The following is a 19,821-nucleotide window of genomic DNA, read 5'->3' as shown; positions in this document are numbered from 1 at the left end:
TGCTGGAAGTGAATAGAGAACACTGCAGCTTGGCTGGGCTCAGACAGTGATGGTCCTGGTGGCCAGGCTGCTGAGGTTGAATGGCTCCTTTAAAGAGCCGAGTCCACAACCTGGCCGGCAGTGATTCTGCTTCAAGCGCCCATTTATTGATGCTAAATGGAGGGTGCTTCTGGGAGACTGGAGGTGTCATTTGAAAGGAATGTTGCCATCTTGGGGACCTTGCTGGTGTCTCTCAAGTTGTGCGTCTGTAGCTACAGTGCTAGGCAGTGAGCGTGGGTGCCTGTTAGCTGTGAATAGAGAGGACACCACCTTTGCGCTGGCCGTGCCCAGAAGCCGGGATGTGGGAGCAGCCACAGACTAGAAATCTACAGGTGGGAAACCCTGATCTCGGGAGCTTCCGGAAGCAGAGGAGAGCACAGGTGTGTGTGGGTGTGAAGAATTACTGAGTGTCCCTCGTACAGGAATAAGCCATCCTGCGGGGTCCACGGTGCCAGGTTTAGAAGGACAATGGGATTGTTTGTCAGATTAAAGCGGTCAAACGTAAGATCCTCTGAGGGCTGCAACTCACGGAACCACTTGTTATTCTTACAGTTTTGTAGTGTCACATTTTTAACCGGCACGTTTTTTATGATGTTCTTGGTCTACAGAATGTCTTCCCTTCCAGGATAGACGACTGAGGGAGATTATTAGCCTCAGAAAAGTTACTGGCTAGACAAGCAGTGTTAAAAATTATGTTTATTGGGCTTCCCTGGTGGCGCAGCGGTTGAGAGTCCGCCTGCCGATGCAGGGGACACGGGTTCGTGCCCCGGTCCGGGAAGATTCCACATGCCGCGGAGCGGCTGGGCCCGTGAGCCATGGCCGCTGAGCCTGCGCGTCCGGAGCCTGTGCTCCGCAACGGGAGAGGCCACAGCAGTGAGAGGCCCGCGTACCGCAAAAAAAAAAAAAAAACCGTGCCAGAAGCTAGAAATGCCATTCACATCCATTGACTCGATTTGGTGTGTCGAAAGGAGGTGGAGCACGATTATCAGTGAGGTCTGGATTTCTGCACTAATGCAGGAAAGCAAAAGACTTAAGTCTTTTCTTCAAAACATGGTTCAGTTGCACACAAGATTAGCAGCTCACTTGTTCGGAAATGACTTCTTGTGCTGTCTTTTTTGCACTTGGTCAGTTTGGGTTTGAATTGGCCTTTACTTCCCAGGAATGTGTGCCATGTGCCCTTCACAGCAGTGCCAGGTTGGATGCTCAGATGAGCTGAGATCTTGCCTGGCGTCCTGTGCTCTGGCCACCCAAGGCGGAGAGAGAAGTGTGCTCACGGGCAGGTGCAGTTCCTGGCACCTGCTGGAGCGTGAGCCCCTCTGCAGACTAATGTGTAATTCTTATTCTACACCTCTTCCCGTTTCCCTAAAAATTGGTTAAATTTCCATATGTATCCTTCAAGGACTTCTTATACTTCTGGAGCAGAGCTGAGTTTGACTAGATTTGATGATATGTTATAATTAGTGATGTTTATTGGATGTCTTGGCCATAGAAGTAAACAAAGCAAAAATCTCTTTTGTAAGAGTGGTTACTGTAAAAGTGTCATAACAATTAATTTTGATTTTAAAATAAAGTCATTCTTTAAGCTGATTTTTATTAGGGCAAAAGAATGCCCATGTTTAGTATTAAAAGATCATTTACATATGACCTTGTGCAGGAGGTTGGAAATGAAATATTCAACCCTGACTCTCTCTTCAACCTAATGCATGGCACAAGTTTTTGTCAGCGGTCTCTCAAATATTAGTCATGATTATGCATTTATATAACATTTTTTCATCCAAGATTGAAGCTAAATTACAGCATCTTACTGAAGACTACAATCTATAAGCGTGAATTAAAGATCCCATACTACCCAGCCATCTGTCTTCTCTTTTCTCATTCTTTCTTTTCATTTTTTTTATTTTTTAATTTTTTTAATACATTTATTTGTTTTATTAATTTTTATTTTTGGCTGCATTGGGTCTTCGTTGCTACGTGGGGGCTACTTTTTGTTGTGGTGTGTGGGCTTCTCATTGCGGTGGCTTCTCTTATTGCAGAGCACGGGCTCTAGGCGCTCGGACTTCAGTAGTTGTGGCACGCGGGCTCAGTAGTTGTGGCACTCGGGCTCAGTAGCTCGTGGGCTCTAGAGCGCAGGCGCAGTAGTTGTGGCGCGCTGGCCCAGTTGCTCCACAGCATGTGGGATCTTCCCGGATCAGGGCTCGAACCCGTGTCCTCTGCATTGGCAGGCGGATTCTTAACCGCTGCGTCACCAGGGAAGCCCCTCATTCTTTCTTTTTAAACCAAACCCAATCAACTGGGAACCCAAACAAACACTGGAAATGCAAGGTGCCCTTTAGTCCCTAGGATTCAAGGTTCACTTGCCTTTCATTCAAAACATAACTCCGGGACCTGTCACTTTGGTTGGTCTCTGTTAGAGATTCCTTGACTTGGACGATTCAGACAGCTTCAGCCTTTGAGACACCAAAGCCTGAGGCTCACCTGAACATCCAGGGACTTACTTACAACATCAGTTCCAGGGGACTACAAGAGTCGGTTTTCTTGATGTTTTGATGTATACTAATATCCCACCTTTATGATTTCTGATTACGTCACTGGCCATATGCACGAGTCAGTAGTCCCAGGGGATGTGGTATCTAGTTAAATAGAAAAACACTTGGAAACAATATGTCCGTGAGCAAAAAATTGTAGCATCTTGGCATTTTATTTAAAAAAATGCAATCCAATGTAAATCTCGAATTATTAAATTTGACCAGTAACTTAGCACATTCAGTAAATCAAAAGTAATTTAAACTTGCTTAGATTAAGAGAGGTGAATTTTGCTTTGGGGGAAGGAGAGTTAAAATAAAAGATAGGAAGTCAAGTTTACTGGTCAAGAGACAATCCCTGCCCCATTCTGTGTAACAGGCATACGTATCTCCTTAGGATGCTTTATTCAGTTCACTTCTTCTATTCTCAAAGGGTGGCATCACCATCCATTTGGTTTCCCAAGCCAAAAAGCAGAGCATTGTTTTTGGTTTCTATCCCTCTCTCAGTCCCAAGCTCCAAGTACTGTTGATTTTACAGGTGAGAACCTTTCACCCATCATTGCTGTTGAGAAGAATGGACCGTTCAGTGACCCAGGCCTTTGTGTGGGCTCTGCACCAGACACTTAGGGTCTCTGCTTTAACCCAGGACTCTGAAGTCCACAAGAATATGTCTTGATACGGACCTTTTTTTCATTCATTCTACTAGAGACTGTCAAATCTGGTTTTACCTATCTTTTAGTTCTGGAAATTTTCTTGTATTCTTTCTTTCTTTTTTTTTTTTTTTTTTGCGGTACGCGGGCCTCTCACTGTTGTGGCCTCTCCCGTTGAGGAGCACAGGCTCCGGACGCACGGGCTCAGCGGCCACGGCTCACAGGCCCAGCCGCTCCGCAGCATGTGGGATCTTTCCGGACCAGGGCACGAACCCGCGTCCCCTGCATCGGCAGGCGGACTCTCAACCACTGCGCCACCAGGGAAGCCCTCTTGTATTATTTCTTAATCATTTCTTCCCACCTTTTTCTCTCTCTTCTCTTTCTCAGTTAGGTGGATGTTAGACTTCTGGGATTGAACTTGAATTTTCTTGCATTTGCTCTCCTGTAATGATTTGGGAGAGTTCCTCAGTTTACCTTCCACCTGTCTTACTGGATTTTTTATTTTGAATTTTAGCCATCCACTTTTTAAATTTCAAAAGTTCCTTCTCTTCTCTGAGGGTGGTGAGCCTCATGGCAGGGTGATCAGGTGGCGTACACCTGCTTGTCTTTACTCTGGAGAAAGATCCCTGTTCTTTGAGGCGTGACCCTGAAGCTGGGCTTGGAGGAAGGAGCAACTCGGGGTCTCATTTCCAGTGAAGCTTTTACTTCACCTTTTGTTTTCAGCTGTGCTCTTCTGGGTACCTCCTGACCTTGAGTCCCTCCTTTCAGGTTGGGTTCCCGAGACCATTGCTCCTGCCCTCTAGAGGTGGGGGTGGGTATTGTCAGACGAGGCCCAGTGCCGCCTGGACCCCAGGGTCACACTTTTCTCTGCTCACTCCTTCCCTTCCCCTTCCGCTCTCTGTGGCACCTCTGTTCCTGCACCTGTTCAAGTGCGCAAGGGGATGGTCGTGCTTCTCTTTATGTTTCCCTCTGCACACCCTTGGGTTTGCCTTTCTGTGCTCCACCATTGATGTTCTCCCATTTGCCTTCCTTCTTCTTTGTTTTTTAATTCGTGAAATTTATTAAAATCTAGCATTTACCCGTTTTTAGAATATTTTCAGAGTTGTGCAACCATCACCCCATTCTAATTTTAGAAAATCCTAATCATCTGAAAAAGAAACCTTGTTCTGATATAGAGACACTCTCTATTCCCATCCCCAATCCTAGGTGATAGCTTATCCACTGTCCTTCTCTGTAGATTTTCCAGTCTCGATATTGCCTTCCATCTTTATATAGTGTGTTTTGGTGTCTCCAAGTTTTGTTGATGGTCCACTTTGTTTTTGGTTTTTGTTCTCTTTGTTCTTTTGTAATGATTCTGAAAAGTTTTACCCCACCATCTTGAGGATGAAAGTCTCCTGTTTAAAGAGCGATACCTTATTGCCTTAATAGATTTCTTAGAGTGAATATGAGAAAGTTTTTCTGCTGACTCCGGAACGTCTAGGTAGAGGCATGGCTTCATTCATGTGGTAACTTGGGATGATTTACCCTGACACTCAAATTTGAGACTTACCGAGGCTTCCTGTGTCCTGGCCAAACAGCACCAATTGGCTTTGCAGGTCACTTTGGTCAAGTCAGTATTACTATGTGCATGGTGTAACTTGAGGTATGTCTGAGATCACATTTTTCAGGCTAAAGGGTCTTACATCCCTGACTGATCATTTGAGCCCACAGGAGGTGACTTTGTGAGGACCCGTGGGAGTGACCGTGTAACTAAGACCACACGTGACTTTGGCAGAATGGACACTCAGGCTTTCCCTTGACTGTGACAGCTTTTGAGAAGTTTGTTTTTCACTTTTCTCAGACTTGGTATAACATGTGACTCTGATTCCCGATGATACAACTGTACTTTCAGCTATCTGTTTAGATTATATATGAGGCGTTTTTCATCGATTAAAGTTTATTTATCACCCATGTTCAATGCAGATGATTCAATGTATGCAAAGTGGTTAAAGATATATGGCAGTCTGTCCATGAAGTTTGCAGGCTACCTGGAGAGACAGCGCCTATGAATGAAACACCTGACAGGTGTATCTATCGGTTAATCAGAGCCACGGGCGCGAGACTGCCGCCTCCTCGTGACCCGTGCTGTGGGGTGAACAGACAAGGTCACCGTCGCCAGGGCTGCTCCTGAGGGTGATGGCTATGCATCACTGTCTGTGTGCCCCGAGAAGCACGTGTGCGGTCGCGAGTGACGGTGCTGAGGGCTCAGCGCTGAGCACCCCCCGACCATCTCTTCTTGGCTTCACAGAGGGTGTTCGGAGCTCTGCCGGATCCCCATGGTGGAGTACAAGCTCGACAGCGAGGGCACCCCCTGTGAGTACAAGACCCCCTTCCGGAGGAACACCACATGGCACCGAGTGCCCACGCCCGCCCTGCAGCCCCTGCCCAGGGCCTCCCCGGTGCCCAGCACGCCTGACAGGCTGCAGTGCCAGCCGCTGCTCCCACAGACCCAGGCTGCCATCCCACGCAGCACCTCCTTTGACCGGAAGCTGCCCGACGGCACCAGGTAAGGCTGGTACCGTTTCCTCAAGGGCAGCCCTTGTGAAGCTCTTGCAGCTAGAACTTCAGAGGGTCAGGGGGACCTTTATGTGGCTTCGTCATTTCTGAGTCAGCTTGTTCTGACCAAGTGGCCAGGCAGGGTGGCCGGGCGGGCCCCAGATGCTGGGGTGCTTGGGGTCCTGGCCCAGCGACGATGCTGATGGCATGCAGGTCCTCCCCACGGACGCTGCCCCCCAGGGCCACGGCCATCCCTCTCTACCGCGATCCTCCTGTCAACTCACTCTCCACACCATCTCGGGAAAGATATCCGAGAAACCATTTTGCAGGAGCCTCTAGATAAATATGAACGGTTTGAGTATAAAGAAAACAAAGCTGCAGAATCAGCGATGAAATCCCATCACCCTCGTGGGTGTAGTATTTTCAGAGGTCCTAGGATCATTAGCATCATCTCTTTGTTTTTCTCTCTCATTTTAAGCAAAGGGAGTTGAGTTTAAAATTAAGTTTTTCCCTGAGAGAATGCACTCGTTTAAAAGTTAAATCCAACGGCATTAGAAGCTGGTGAGAATTTTCGGGGGTTGCATAATTCGCAAAGGTAGTTTTAAGTGAACAACGTAGTAAATTTGTTTTGTCGCGGTTGTTGATTCCTACTCCTTCTGTTTTAACTTTCGCATAACTTATGGGCCATGGAGACACCGTGAGTTTCCTCCGAATGTCTTGTCAGGCTCTCGTCTAATAGAGCGTATGCTGTAAGCAGACGCTGGGCCAGGCTGTTTGCTTGACGGGTCATCACCTTGGCCTGTTACTCGGCCTCTCCCAGTCTCCAGTTTCCTCGTCTGAAAAATCAATTTAGCAATAATAGAGACCTCCCCAGGGCATTAGGACAATTGAGTCAATCAAGAGAGGTAAACTGCTTAGAACCATTCCTGGCACATAGGGAGCCTATATAGGTATTAATAATAATTGCTAAGATGAAAACATGTGGTCTTCCTCTGCTTCCTCCAGTCTATTCTTCTAAGAGTGAGTGCAGGAATGGTGTTACATCAACTTGACGCTAAGTCATCTGGGCTCTTGGTCTCTTTTCAAAGGTCTGCTGAGTTTATAAACTTCCCATATTCAGAGAAATGCACACAGTACATAGCCCAGGTGAAAAGGGTGACATCTGGAAGGGAAGGGGTCTGCAGAACATCCCTTATTAACATAGAATTTAGTAAATTATAAGGAAGGGTTCTAATAGTAACAGGGAAAGTTGGCGAGCACATCTTCATCAAGTGAATTCTCACGAGGATCATTCATTTTTGTGTGTCTGAAATAAATAGGATGGCATTCAATCGATGTGTGGAAATAAATGGCTTTGCCAGAAATTTAGGGTTTTCTCTCTGTATGGATTTTAAATATAGAACCACAACGTGCCTTGCATTAAGTCTCCCAGACCAAGTAGTAGCGATGTTTTCGTAATTCTGTGTTCTTGGGTGTTCCGCGTGTTTCACTGGCGTCATTAGCTGTGCTTGAAATCTTTAGATGGGGAAGTCTTGTTTCTGCCACATCTCTTTCTTATAATAAATTACCAACCGTAAACCACCTGAAATCTCATGGCATCACCAATTCTTAGTTTAGTTGTCCACGACTGCGATGCATGTTTCTCCTTTTCTTCATCACTGAAAAATGAATTCATTTGTAAAACGAAACAAGTCAGGTCAGGATGTTGGCAGCCTGCAGACCCCTCAGGGCCCGGTTCCTGATTCTACTCAACCTTTCAGAAGTTCACCCAGCAACCAGTCCTCCTCCAGTGATCCCGGACCCGGCGGGAGCGGACCCTGGAGACCACAAGCTGGATATGACGGGTACCGCTCATTTTCACCTTTCCGCGGGCCCCTGGGGGGCCCTTGTTTGCAGGGCGCATTCAGAAGCGCTTACTGTGCACGAGGCCACTGGGGGACAGAGAAATGAAGACAGACCTTTGATAGGACAGGTGCATCCAGGCTGGATAGCTCATCATTTCTATGGAGGTGGCACTCATTTGTCTGTATTCTGAGCTTGTCTGATTTTTTTTTTTTTTTTTTTTAAATAAGGGAGAGTCTTTTTGAACATTTAAAAAATAAGGGTTTGGAGACCCTGTGGGCAATGGTCCTTGGGAGTTTCCCTTCACTTGAACTGCTGACGAGGAATAAATTCACAGCCTCTCCTGAAAGCGTTTTCTCTCCCAAACCCAGCCCAGAATCAGAGAAGGCAGATTTAGCAGGTCCCTTGTAGTGTGTGAGCAGAGCATCTAGGACCCTGAGGGTGCCTGTGAACAGGACACAGAATTGACTGACACAGTCACTCAGGGGAAACAGCGGGGCGGGTGTGCTTTCCCATGGAGATGCGGGCCTGGCTCACGGCAGCAGTGTTTCTGTGTGCTGCTGGGGCCCAGTGTTGTCTCTGCTGCTCAAAGGAGCTGGCTGCACTGATTAGACAAGAGAACGGCCAGGTCAGCTGGGGAGGCTTTTCACCAGACCAGAGAACCTTCTATTACTGCTCTCGCACGTGCCCAGGGAAACGTCTCTCCCCGGCACGCTCCTTCCTTCTGGTTCGGGCTGAGAAGTGGGGCTTTGCAGTCCGAGTTCCGTGCATTCCCTACCTTAGATCCTAGAGGGGGTTCTTAAAAGTGGTACTTCAAGAAATATTTCTCCGTTGAGTTGCATTTTTAAAGTAGAGGGGAGTCTTTTCTGTCAATGGAAAAACCACTTCTGGCTTTTTCTGCAAATCGGGGTCTGTAACTGGGATTCTGTAAGTAAGTGTCCCTTTGTAACGTGAATAAGTTTTCTGCAGTTTCTTTTGGAAGAGTGAATTGTCCTATTTGGGGGTTTTCATAAAATAAAGTCCACCTGGATGTAGTCTAGCGCCAATCAACCTGATTTTCTTTTTCCTTAAAAACTTTGATATAAGAAAGTATCAGTGCACAAGAGAAACAGCGACAGCAAAAACAGTGAGCCCATCCTCAGCCCATCAGGGACGAGCCGTCTGACCCCAGACAGTCCTTCCATCCCCTAGCGTCGGCCACCTCCTTTATCTGTAAACAGTGTCATCCAAGTGCCTCTATGGACCCAGTGGTGAAACAAGAGTCCCCAGTTCCAGATGCTCTGAGTCTCTCAGGCAGGGCTGGGCTGGAAGACTGCATTTCCATCTGCCAGAGACAGCCTCTGTTTAGGGGTCCCTGGGATTGCCCCTCTGGGAGCCAGCACACACACGGGACAGTGGCGGGTTGATGGAGGGCGAGGCGGGCTCAGCTCTGTGTTCTTTCCAGGTGCCAGTCTCCCCTGCTGCTTGAGCACCAGGGCTCCGGCCCTTTGGAATGTGAAGGGGCCAGGGAGCGGGAGGACGCCATGGAAGGAAGCAGACACCCTGGTAACAAGGACCCCTGCCCCGAGGCGCCCCTCCCTCCTGCCCCCTCCCTCCCCCATCACTTGTTCCTTCAGCCGTGCACGTCTGGTCAGCTGCATCCCGCCCTGTGCGAGTTGGCCGCTGGACCTCGTGACATCGTCTGGGACGTGGTCACGGTGGGTGGTGCCTGTGGTGCCTGAGGAACGGACCATGAGCGCTGTGAGCAGTTCTGACTGCTCCAGGGTGTCTCCATCGGCAGGACTGGGAGAAGGTCCTAGAACCACAGTCCTCGTCGTGGTCACTGAACCACTTGTTCGGCTCCTGCATTTCTTCGCTCCTTCGTTAACACGAGAAATGAAATGTTAAGTCTTCTCTCTCTTTGTGACAGAAACCAAATGGCACGGCCCACCTCCCAAAGTCCTGAGCTCCTATAAAGAAAGAGGCCTGCAGAATGATGGAGGCTGCAAGGATTCCCCCAATAAGCTTTCTCATGTGAGTCCTGTCCTCATGAACTAACGTTCCTTCGGCCCTTGTGATCATCTCAGCACACGCGATTTATTACCGTTGTTGCCAGGGATTCTCAGGGGTGTCTTTTACCTCACGAGGCTCTTGGATGGAGGGGAAAAAAAAAACTAAATGAAAAGTTAAGGGTTTTTGTTTTTTTTTTTTCCTCCTTGATTTACAAAGAAAGATCATATCGTAAATTATTGGCAGAGCCAAGATTGTAGCCTCAGCCTTTGATCCTTGGTATTTTTAATCTGTTAACTCTTACCCACTTGTGGGCACAGCACAGAAGCGGAACCTGTGAAGCGGGGTGTGTGGTGGGCGACACTCTGCCCGGGGCTCAGTGGACAGCTATAGGTGGTGCGCAGTAATACCAGCCCCAGCCAACTGACAGGCAGCCGGTGTTCCCACAGTGCCCGCGTGGTTTTGTTTACTTTCCGCAAAAATGAAAAAGTGGGCCATGTCGGTGACTGTAGCTCAATGAAAGAAAACTTCCAGTTAAACGTGAAAACAGGAACTGTAGTTGTTGCCAAATGAAGCCAGCCTTATAAAGCAGCTGATTTTTCAGAACCTGTGGGCGTTTGATCAGGCCTTGACCTGAGTTGTTCCTTTCCATCTCCTCCGTGCGTCACCGGCCAGCTGTAGAGCTAGCCGAGTGTTACCTGCGAACATGTGGCCTCTGTCTCTCAGCTGTATCCCCACCTCGTCTCGAGCCAGCCTCATGGAGCCAATCAATGCCACCTGCACAGAAGATCCATGTGTGATAACAAAGGGCAAGGGGAGTTGCTTAAGGATGTGATAGGAAGGAAGGAAAGGCCAAACCACTTGAAAATAGATCGGGGCTCGGCTGGGTCTCACGACTGCACAGCCTTTGGCTGACGATTTGGGCCTCGTTAGTTTTCCCAGCCTGAGGAGAGGGGCCATGTCTGTACCAGGACATCCTCAGACGGGGACATTTACCCTGTTCTCTTGGCTTCATCTTCCAGGGACCTCAGAGCACTCCCGAGAGCACCCCATCTCGTCAGCCCCCCGGGGCTGCCCTGACTTGGACTCTGGGGCATATGGCTCGTATTTACACTGTGCTTCTGCACGTGAGCTGGTTGGGTCCATGCAGTGATCACTGGGCTTAGAGTAATAAGCAGAGGGTGGGATAGAGTGGCTGTCCAAAGCCCCATCGCTGTGATTTCAGACCTGGGTCTTCAGCCCCAAATGCAGGGCTGGCCCTGTCATTCGTCGTAGGAGCATCTTCTGGAGGAAGGGCTGCTGTCCTCCTTTTACTGATTCCCCATGTGCTTTCTCAGCTTCCGTAACCTTCGTTGATTACTTTCTGGTTAGTGACACCCTGGCAATACTTTGGCGTTTCATGCACAAGTAATTGAACAAAGACTTGAAAAGATACCCATTTAGGTTAAGATGAATGATGGGAGGAATTATGACTCAGGGGGACTTTTGCATGAAACCAGGATATTTTTTACAAGGAAGTTCTTTCCTTGCCTCGCACTGACAAGTGAGCAGAAGGGGTTCGGGTTTGCGGCTTCCTGAGTCTGGGGGCGGGGGAATGACCTCTTCACAAAGAAGCAAAGTGTGGGATTTGTTGGAAGCCTTCCCGTTTCTCTTTCTTCTCAAGATTGGAGAGAAAAGCTGCCCCAGCCATTCCAGCAGCAACACACTCTCCAGCGACACCTCTGGCAACAGCGATGACAAGCACTTTGGGTCCGGGGACCTGATGGACCCCGAGTTGCCGGGGCTTACGTACATCAAGGGCGCCTCCACGGACAGTGGCATCGACACGGCCCCGTGCATGCCCGCCGCGGTCCTCGGCCCCGTGCACCTGGCGGGCAGCAGGTCCCTGGTCCACGGGCAGGCGGAGCAGTGGGCTGACTCGGACATCCCGGGGCCCGACGACGAGCAGGCCAAGATGTACGCGGTCCACGGCTATGCGCCCAGCATCTCCGCCGGCCATGCTGCTGACGGCAGCCTGGGCGACCTCAGCGAGATCTCATCCCACTCCAGGTAAGTCCCTGCGCCGGCACCGTCGCCTGGGCTGGGGTGGGAGAGGGGCCCGAAGTAGGACCAGCAGGCGCCTGAGGTCATTGCCACCTGTGTGCCACGCGGCCTGACTTCAGAGGAAACGCTTGCTTCCAGAGTCTCCTCTGAAATGTGCACACGAATACGTTTGCGATTCTACCTTCCTTTCTCTTGAAAATGGAGAGAAAACTAAATAGAGATGCTCATGGCCCTTATCAGACCACTCATCTGTCTCTCCCAGTTCAATCTGTTGTCCCTGATTTTCAGGAGATGACAAGCTGGACAGTGCTCAGGGGATAGTGGACAGTGACGGTGGGCGGGGGTGGCCTCTCGTCGTCCCTCCGAAGGCCCGTGCCCCGCTCTCCCCTGGTCCGCGGGCCCCCTCTCACCAGTGTGTGCACTAATAGACGTATGTTCACAGTGACAGTCCAATTAAAAAAAAAAAAGACTAGCTAAATTTAAAGGAATTGTATTCTAACTACGAATGTGCAGTATATAGTTATGAGTAGTTTTAAACTCCTATTTGACATATGTCTGTACAGTGACTTTAAAACTCATAATTGGTGATTCCTCCCTTCAAAGACCAGGCAGAGAAACGCTTTCATTCAGGTTTGGCCGTGCGTAGAATTTACTGCACACCGACGACTGCTCTCGTTCTCCTTGCTGTCTCCAAGGCCTTCCCGCCTTCAGCTCTGAGTGACTGTCTGACTTTTCCCCAGAGCTCTCTGGCTGCTGGAGGGCAGTCAGATGAACACTGATGGGATTATCCTTCCAGGTCCCTAAGGCCGTGGCGGAGGCACTTCTCCAGCGATGGTGCTTGAGGCTGGCCGTGGGGTTCCCAGCGCCGGCCTCTGTTCTCCTCGGCTGCCTTCACCCAGGCCGAGCCCGCTGCCCTCTGACCTTCTGCCCGTCCTCACGCGGCCACTGCCGAGCCGGGAGGGACGAACCGACGGGCAGAAGGGAGAGAGAGTAGCTGTGACCACAAAACAGACACAGGAATCACTTCGGCTTTCCTCTCAGTCGAGGCCGAGACCTCATCATCGGTGCTGTTATTTTCATGACTGATGTCATGTGATGTCTGATCTTGTTTGAAAAAACGTTTTAAACTTCTAAGTCCTGGAAAATTACCATAAATTAATTTTTTTTACACAAACCTAAAACACGAGGGTGCCTGCACACACGGTGCTCACAGCCGCCTTTCTGCTTTCCTTCTCATGTCGCTCACGTCGTCGTCTGTGTCTTACACTTACATCATTTGTGTCATTCGAGGGCATTTATGTGACAAGTTAAAGAAAACTGCACACGAATTAGCTCACACAGCGAAGGTAGTATTTTGGCTTATGGAACCCCGCAGGCCAGAACTGTGAAGGTTCTGCTTTGACACAGCAGCTCACATGATGTCACGTGAGACCAGGTCCCCCCGGTCCGTGGCCTCGGCAGGACGGCCCTGAAATCTCAGCGATGAGAATGGCTGTGCCACCTGCTGTATCACCTGCAGGCCTCCCGTGCTACTGATCCCGTCACAGGAAGAAAGTGCGGATCTTTTTCAAGTTCCTGCAGACATGCCCCCCTGCCCTGCCACACCAGTGTCTCCTCACGTGTTCTTGGCTTTAATCACTGTGCTCTGGGGGCCTGGTGGTCAGTCTGCCAAACCACGCAGCTGGAGACTGGGGAAGAGAGTCACTTCCCCAGAAGAAAATCAGAGGATCGTGTCCCTGGGAGAAGGCGGAGGAGATGCAGACAGGGCGTCCTGAGCACCCACCATAGGCTCTGTCTTCTACCCCTGGGCAGACGGAGTGCAGGATATGGAAACTACTTCAAAGTAGAGACACCTATTACTTTTGACCAGTTCTCTTTAATAATTTGACTTTAAACAGGTTTAGTACTGACTAAAATAATATTTAAGTGTTGTCAGTGGCTTTGGTTACCCGAATTATTCCTGTCTTACTTTCAGAGACAGTTTTGCATTGGCCAGGCTGTAAAAACCATCTTGGGATTTTATAACCTTCTGGTGTCTTGTTCAGGGTGTAGAAAATTTTGTAAAGTGGCTGATTTCCTGATACCTTGTTAGAGAGACGTAATTGGCATCACAAACAGAATTTTGTATCACCACTGAGGAAGATTTCAGTGGAAACCGCTTTCAGAGCACCTTCTTTTATGAATAGAGTCAGGATATTTATAGGGATTTGAAGTCAATTTTCTGGAACACCTTAAGCATTCATTAATGTAATGGGTCAGACTCGTAGAAAGCACAGGAAACTGCTAGATTGCATTTCTGGTCGATGTTCCTTCTTTCCACCCCTTTACACTGGACATGTGCACAGCGGTTGCAGAAGGGCCGTGTGCTGAGTGAGGGGCTCCCTTCCCATCCAGGTGCCTTTTTCTTGCCCTTCTTAGTTGACAGTGACTTTAAAGCCACATTTCAACTCCAGTTGCAGGCTTTTGCTCATGTGGAATTCATCATTAAATTAACTCTTTTGAACACTTCCTCCTGTCTGTCCCCTCACCCATATGGGAGAGCTAGAGAAAATAAGATTTCAAATATTTTAAAGTTTTCTTTTTTAATTTTAAAATATTCAAGTATTTTTAAGTGTTATCTATTAATAGTTTACATTTAAAATAAGACTTGAAATGTCAGTGTGTTGAGGTAAAAGGAACTTGGCTCATTAGTGCACAAGGGACCCACCTACCACAGTGGTGCTGAGACTCTGCAGATCCTGAAATGCCAGGACCCAGACGGGGACACACATTCCCTGTGCTGATGAGTACCATCGGCCTTTGAGTGTGTGGTCAGCTCGGAGCTGAGGCCCACTGCCAAGGGGCTCAGTTGTGACTGGGTGCAGTCCAGGGAACAGGAGAGCAGGAGAGCCTCTTAGGGGCTGGCGTCAGCGCCGAGCATCCTGGCTAGTCACCCCTCCACCCCACGCACTCGTGTATCCCACCATGTTTTAGCTGCTTCTCAGCGCTCAACCCTGATTGACATGATTTGTGCTCAGTGTGGATCTCACCCCAGGCTGCTGCCTCGTCTCATCTAGAGAGCCTGGGCCTGTCTCCTTCACTTTGTAGCCACAGCACTTGGTACATACAGGTCCTTGAACTTGACAAGCATTGGAATGTTTGTTGAGTGAAGGAGGGAAGTCTAAGAAGACTGTGGATAAATACTTGTTGATTGAGTTAGTAACCCAGTGCCTTGGGTCGCTTAAGGAAATAGGAGGCACCAGCGGTCGACTGTTCGCAGTTCCCAGACCATCTATGGCACATTCTTAATACTCTGATTCTGGTTTTTCACCACCAGCATCACTGCCACCCCCACCAGCTCCGCCATACACGTGCACGTTCCCAACAGCCATCCAGGAGTAGAGCAAGCGTCCATTATGTATGTGGTGCGATTCCGGGATTGCACTGAGGACTGGGAGCGGGGACTTACGACCCCTGAAGACGAGCCGCACTGGTGCGAGGCGAGAACGGGGCTGGAGGGAGGGGTGTGCAGGAATCACCACCCATTAAGCCGGCTCCCCTGCTGCTCCATGCTTTTAATTCAGCAAACCCGTTTTGGTTGGTTGGTTGTTTTTTTTTTTTTTTTTCTCCTACGAGGGCAGGGCACTTAGATAAGAGCTCAGAATACAAAGCAGTATTCATAGGAGCCTAACCAAGCTTTAGCAAAGTGAAACAAGTCAACTGCCAAAACACCAAAACAAAAAAACCCATGTTCTGGCTTCTCCTGTAAGTGGCGCATGTGATTATCTGTTGTTTACACTTATTCATGTCATCATACTCTACTCTTTGTAAAGGATTGAGAGTTGGCAGTGAAACTCTAAAATAAGAACGTGAGTCTCTAGAAGGAAAGGATTCATGAAAACCTTATTGCCAACATTCTAGAGTATTGATCTGCTTCAGAGGAAACCTTTAGAGCAACGTTGCTGCTGCTAAATATGGGTTTTTGCCACGTTGCTCGTCAAATGGATTCCATACATTTGTTCTTAGAGTTTAACTTTAAGATATTTTACTATTGGGGTCAAAGACATTTTTAATCAAGCCTGAATGAGGAAAATGGAAAAGCATATCGGGCTTGTGACCATTGCCCCAGGTGCCGGTAACACTGGTCTCTCATCATAAGAGGCTCCCATTTTTGCCAGTCTGGTGTGTGTGCCCTGATACTCTGCAGTGGTTTTGCACTGGTTTCCTTGGGGATGGCGGATGTTGAGCCCTTCCTCTTATGTTTATTCACCATTTGAGTTTCTTTTCTTCTGAGGCATCACTGTGTTGCCCATTTTTCTATTAGGTTTCCCCTGACTGGGCTTTGAACATCCTTCTGGCCACAGGCGTACAGCTTTGCACATGAACACCCTTGGCCTGTGGGAAGCAGGGCATTCCAAAGGCACGTGGCAGAGAGGCGGCCACATCTGCCCCCCTCTGCCCAATTTTGCTCACAGAGAAGGACAGGAGCCGTGCGTGGTGGCTCTGAGTTTGGCAACGTGCCCGCACTGCTGAGATCTGATTGTATCGCAGCTTCTGTCTTTTTCTCCCTAGTGGTTCACGCCATTCAGGAAGCCCCTCAGCTCACGGTTCCAAAATTAGTGGGTCTCTGGATACGTCCAAAGTGTACATCGTGTCTCACAGCAGCAGTCAACAGGCCCCAGGGTCCGTGTCCAAGGCCTACCACCGGCAAGGGGCCGTGAACAAATATGTCATCGGCTGGAAGAAATCGGAAGACAGCCCGCCACCCGAGGAACCCGAAGTGGCTGAGTGTCAGGGGTAAGGTGTCCGGGGGTCTCTTCTCTAGGCAAACCTTGGGCATCTGGGGCATGGACCAAGCTAATGTATTTTTCCCCCCAGTAGAAACAGATTTTCTAAAAAAGAGTAATCGAGAAACATCTTGGTAAAGCTCTTTAAATGTTGGCATTTATATTTCTCTTTAAAAGTCTTCCCTTTCCTTGATGTTCTCATATAAAATTAAAACAAATTTCTTTTTTTTTTTTTTTATAAATTTGTTTATTTTATTTATTTTTGGCTGCGTTGGCTCTTCGTTGCTGCCCGCGGGCTTTCTCTAGTTGCAGCGAGCGGGGGCTACTCTTTGTTGTGGTGCGCGGGCTTCTCATTGCGGTGGCTTCTCTTGTCGCGGAGCATGGGCTCTAGGCGCACGGGCTTTAGTAGTTGTGGCTCGTGGCCTCAGTAGTTGTGGCTCGCGGGCTCTAGAGCACAGGCTCCGTAGTTGTGGCGCATGGGCTTAGTTGCTCCGCAGCATATGGGATCTTCCCGGACCAGGGCTTGAACCCGTGTCCCTTGCGTTGGCAGGCAGATTCTTAACCACTGCACCACCAGCGAAGTCCCTAAAACAAATTTCCGTTCCTTGCTTTTATATTCACGTACCATGTCCTGCTCACCTCTGTACATCCTTGTGACTCACAAGTAGTAGACCCTCAGAGCATACTTATTGAAGTATCATTTGTCAATTTTAATAAAGTCACTAAGTTAGCAGGAAAAAAGGCTAGCAATTTTTATTCAAACACATAGGGAAACTGGAATAGTGCATTTTCGGTGTTACCTTATTATCCCAGCAGTTACTGACGAGACCTGGGTTTGTTTTTTTCTTCCCTACGTCTTTCCCAAAGCAGATAGGGCCTGGAGCTCTTGAGCATGTCCACCCCCGAATCTCAGGGCCCACAGCTGGGCACGTGTGACGGCCTCGTCACAAACCCTCCATGGTGGGTCTTCCCCCGGGGGTTCCGTGCAGAGCCCCCATCCCCCGGGTCTTGGGCTCCTTTTTAGCTCCCAAGCCAACCACATCTTCAGTCACATTTAAAAGTTTTGAAACCACCTTCCCCAGTCACTGCTTTCATGTCATCAACGCTGCTGCTACTTACAGAGCCAAAAAGTTCCTGATCTACCTCAGGAACAAAGCAAGAGCCGTAGCGAGTTCCGATAAATCGTTCTTAATTTTGAGCATGTTCATGTGAGTTTCATATCCTGATAATTCCCCAGTGAGCCGTCACCCTGCAACACAGTAGCCTGGCTTTGGAGATGGGGTCATCTCGGTGATGCAGGACAGTCACACACAGGTCATCCTCTGCAAGCTGCCGCCCTGGGCCGTGCGTTCCTGGAGCATCACGTTTCAGGTCGTGCGGCCCGTCCACCTCTGCTGACAGTACAGCCCCTGGTTCTTCACCCACCATGTCTTCAGGAATGTCCCGTGGCTCAGATTACATTTGCAGACCAAACCTTTTAAAAACGACTCCCCAGTTTTCTCCCTGGAAAAGAGCTGAAAACAGTAATTCGGCTGGACCGTCTTTTGTTGTCCATAAATACATTTCTATATACTGATAATCAAGGGGGACAGCTGCTTCATTTATCCAAACGGCTTTGCGAAATGGCTGATAATAAAAATGCTTGGCATGCACCCGGATGGATTACTGTTCAACATCAGGTTCCCCGGGGTCCGGCTCTCCGTGTTGCAGGGTGGACAGTGCGTGGGGTTGCCCAGCCACAAGAGAAGGGCTTTCTCAAATTCCGGACAAGCACCAGGCTTCCTTCAAAGAACACGAGATAATCTCCGATGAATTATTGAAACTGTGTTTTCTGACACAGGTTAGGAAAGGGAAGACACAGCCTTATTTGAAAAGTTGGCTCTATGTTTTTCTCATTCAGGGCTTTGGGGATCTGATTTGTTTCTGCATTATTCAGAAACCTAAGTTTGCACTCATTTCACAAACGTAAGATGGCATGGGGATCTGGGAGAAATGCAGCAGAAGTGAGTCAGCTCAATAACTAAGAAGAGCTGTGTGTGTATGAACGTGGTGGGTGAAGCTGGGGACTGGATTTTAATTCATAAGGCTACAGGCGTTTTACAGATAAGCTGATGACTCACCTTCATTTTCCTTCTGCCTTGTTTCACCAGGCTGTATGGTGAGATGGGTCTCCTGTCCACCGCAGCTCAGCAGCAGGCAGTGGTGGGAGATGATGTCTCAGAAACTCAGCACGTGCTCTCGAAAGAAGACTTTCTGAAATTGATGCTTCCCGACAGCCCCTCAGTGGAGGAGGGGAGGAGAAAGGTTAGTGACTTTTGTGTAGCTTTGAAGTGACCGGAAACACTAAGGAAAAGCCTAAAGAGACGCCAGGGCTTCCAGAGTTCTCCCACATGTGGCCTCTCTCATGATCCTACCCACAGCTCTGTGCCCGTTTGGCCATTTTCACTGTTATTCCCCCAGGAAGCAGAGTGAGCCTGGGAGAGGTCAGGAAGGGCAGCTTTCTAGACGGACAGAGGAAGCTAGAGGCAGGCGGGCCTGTCCTCAGTTCTCGGCTGCAGTGACCATCAGCCGTGTGATTTTGTTCATGTGACTTAATCTCTTGGCCCAGTGTCGTCCTCTGAAAAAAGGAAGCAATGATAAATGTACTACAGAGTTACAGCAAAGATAAGAACCAACTTCACAGAGGACCCGGATATAACGGGTCATCAGAAATAGTGGCTGTTAAAATTCACACCGCCTGACTTTTGCTCCGGAACTTGTACCAAGGATAGAGTCCTCCAAGCCATCCTGCTTGAGTGTAATCCTGTTCCAGAAATGGGCTGGAGTTAGGTACTCTACTGCCTGGCATCGTAAATCAGATGGCACTTGCCCCGTGCTTGTAAACCGTGCCCACTCAACAAGGAAAGGCCACGCATCAGTCTCACAAACCAACCTCACATTCGAGGGCACGGCTTCATCACCAGGGCTCAGACCCTCGCTACCGTTAGATGACTTTATTGTCCTTATTAGTTTTAGTTTTATTATGTATTATTACAGTCTCTTAAACCACTTTGTTAAGTAATGGAAAGTATGAAAAAGGACTCACAGGTAATCCAGCCCAATCTCCTCTTCTGGCAAGTAACTGGTGCCCCAACTGATGAAATGTGACGTTCCCATAAATATTTGGTGGCAGAGTCAGCCGTGGAATGCAGGCCTTTCTCCCTTCTAATTCAGTGCTCTCTTGTCCAAATGAAAAGAAAAAAGTCAGGCATGGCCATCTTGACTGTGAGCAGGATAAACAGCAAGCCTTTGTGCTACCGTCTTCCCTATAATAAAACAATGCTGCAATTAACCTAATTGTGTTCTTAGAATAACACTCTCGTGAGATACTACCACAAAGCCGCTTTAATCTAATGGGCCTGTAATCATGTTCTGAAGAGCCTGCTGGTTGTGTGT

At 48.7% G+C, this 19,821-nt stretch overlaps 1 protein-coding gene across 1 annotated transcript in view; it reads left to right on the top strand.

Moving 5' to 3' along the window:
* SIPA1L2 (signal induced proliferation associated 1 like 2) overlaps positions 1-19,821 on the top strand; it is a 110,961-nt gene that overhangs the window by 63,719 nt on the left and 27,421 nt on the right. Inside the window, exons 9-15 of the mRNA XM_007466991.1 lie at positions 5,499-5,756; positions 7,507-7,590; positions 9,033-9,133; positions 9,498-9,601; positions 11,241-11,626; positions 16,172-16,396; positions 18,537-18,690. Of these exons, the coding sequence (XP_007467053.1) occupies positions 5,499-5,756; positions 7,507-7,590; positions 9,033-9,133; positions 9,498-9,601; positions 11,241-11,626; positions 16,172-16,396; positions 18,537-18,690 (1,312 nt within the window). The remainder of the gene's footprint in view (positions 1-5,498; positions 5,757-7,506; positions 7,591-9,032; positions 9,134-9,497; positions 9,602-11,240; positions 11,627-16,171; positions 16,397-18,536; positions 18,691-19,821) is intronic.

The sequence above is a fragment of the Lipotes vexillifer genome, unplaced genomic scaffold (assembly GCF_000442215.2).
Source record: "Lipotes vexillifer unplaced genomic scaffold, Lipotes_vexillifer_v1.1 scaffold410, whole genome shotgun sequence".
In the NCBI taxonomy this organism is placed as follows: Eukaryota; Metazoa; Chordata; class Mammalia; order Artiodactyla; family Lipotidae; genus Lipotes; species Lipotes vexillifer.
Note: the sequence above shows the minus strand (reverse complement) of the source record. Positions and strands in the feature narration are given on the sequence as shown.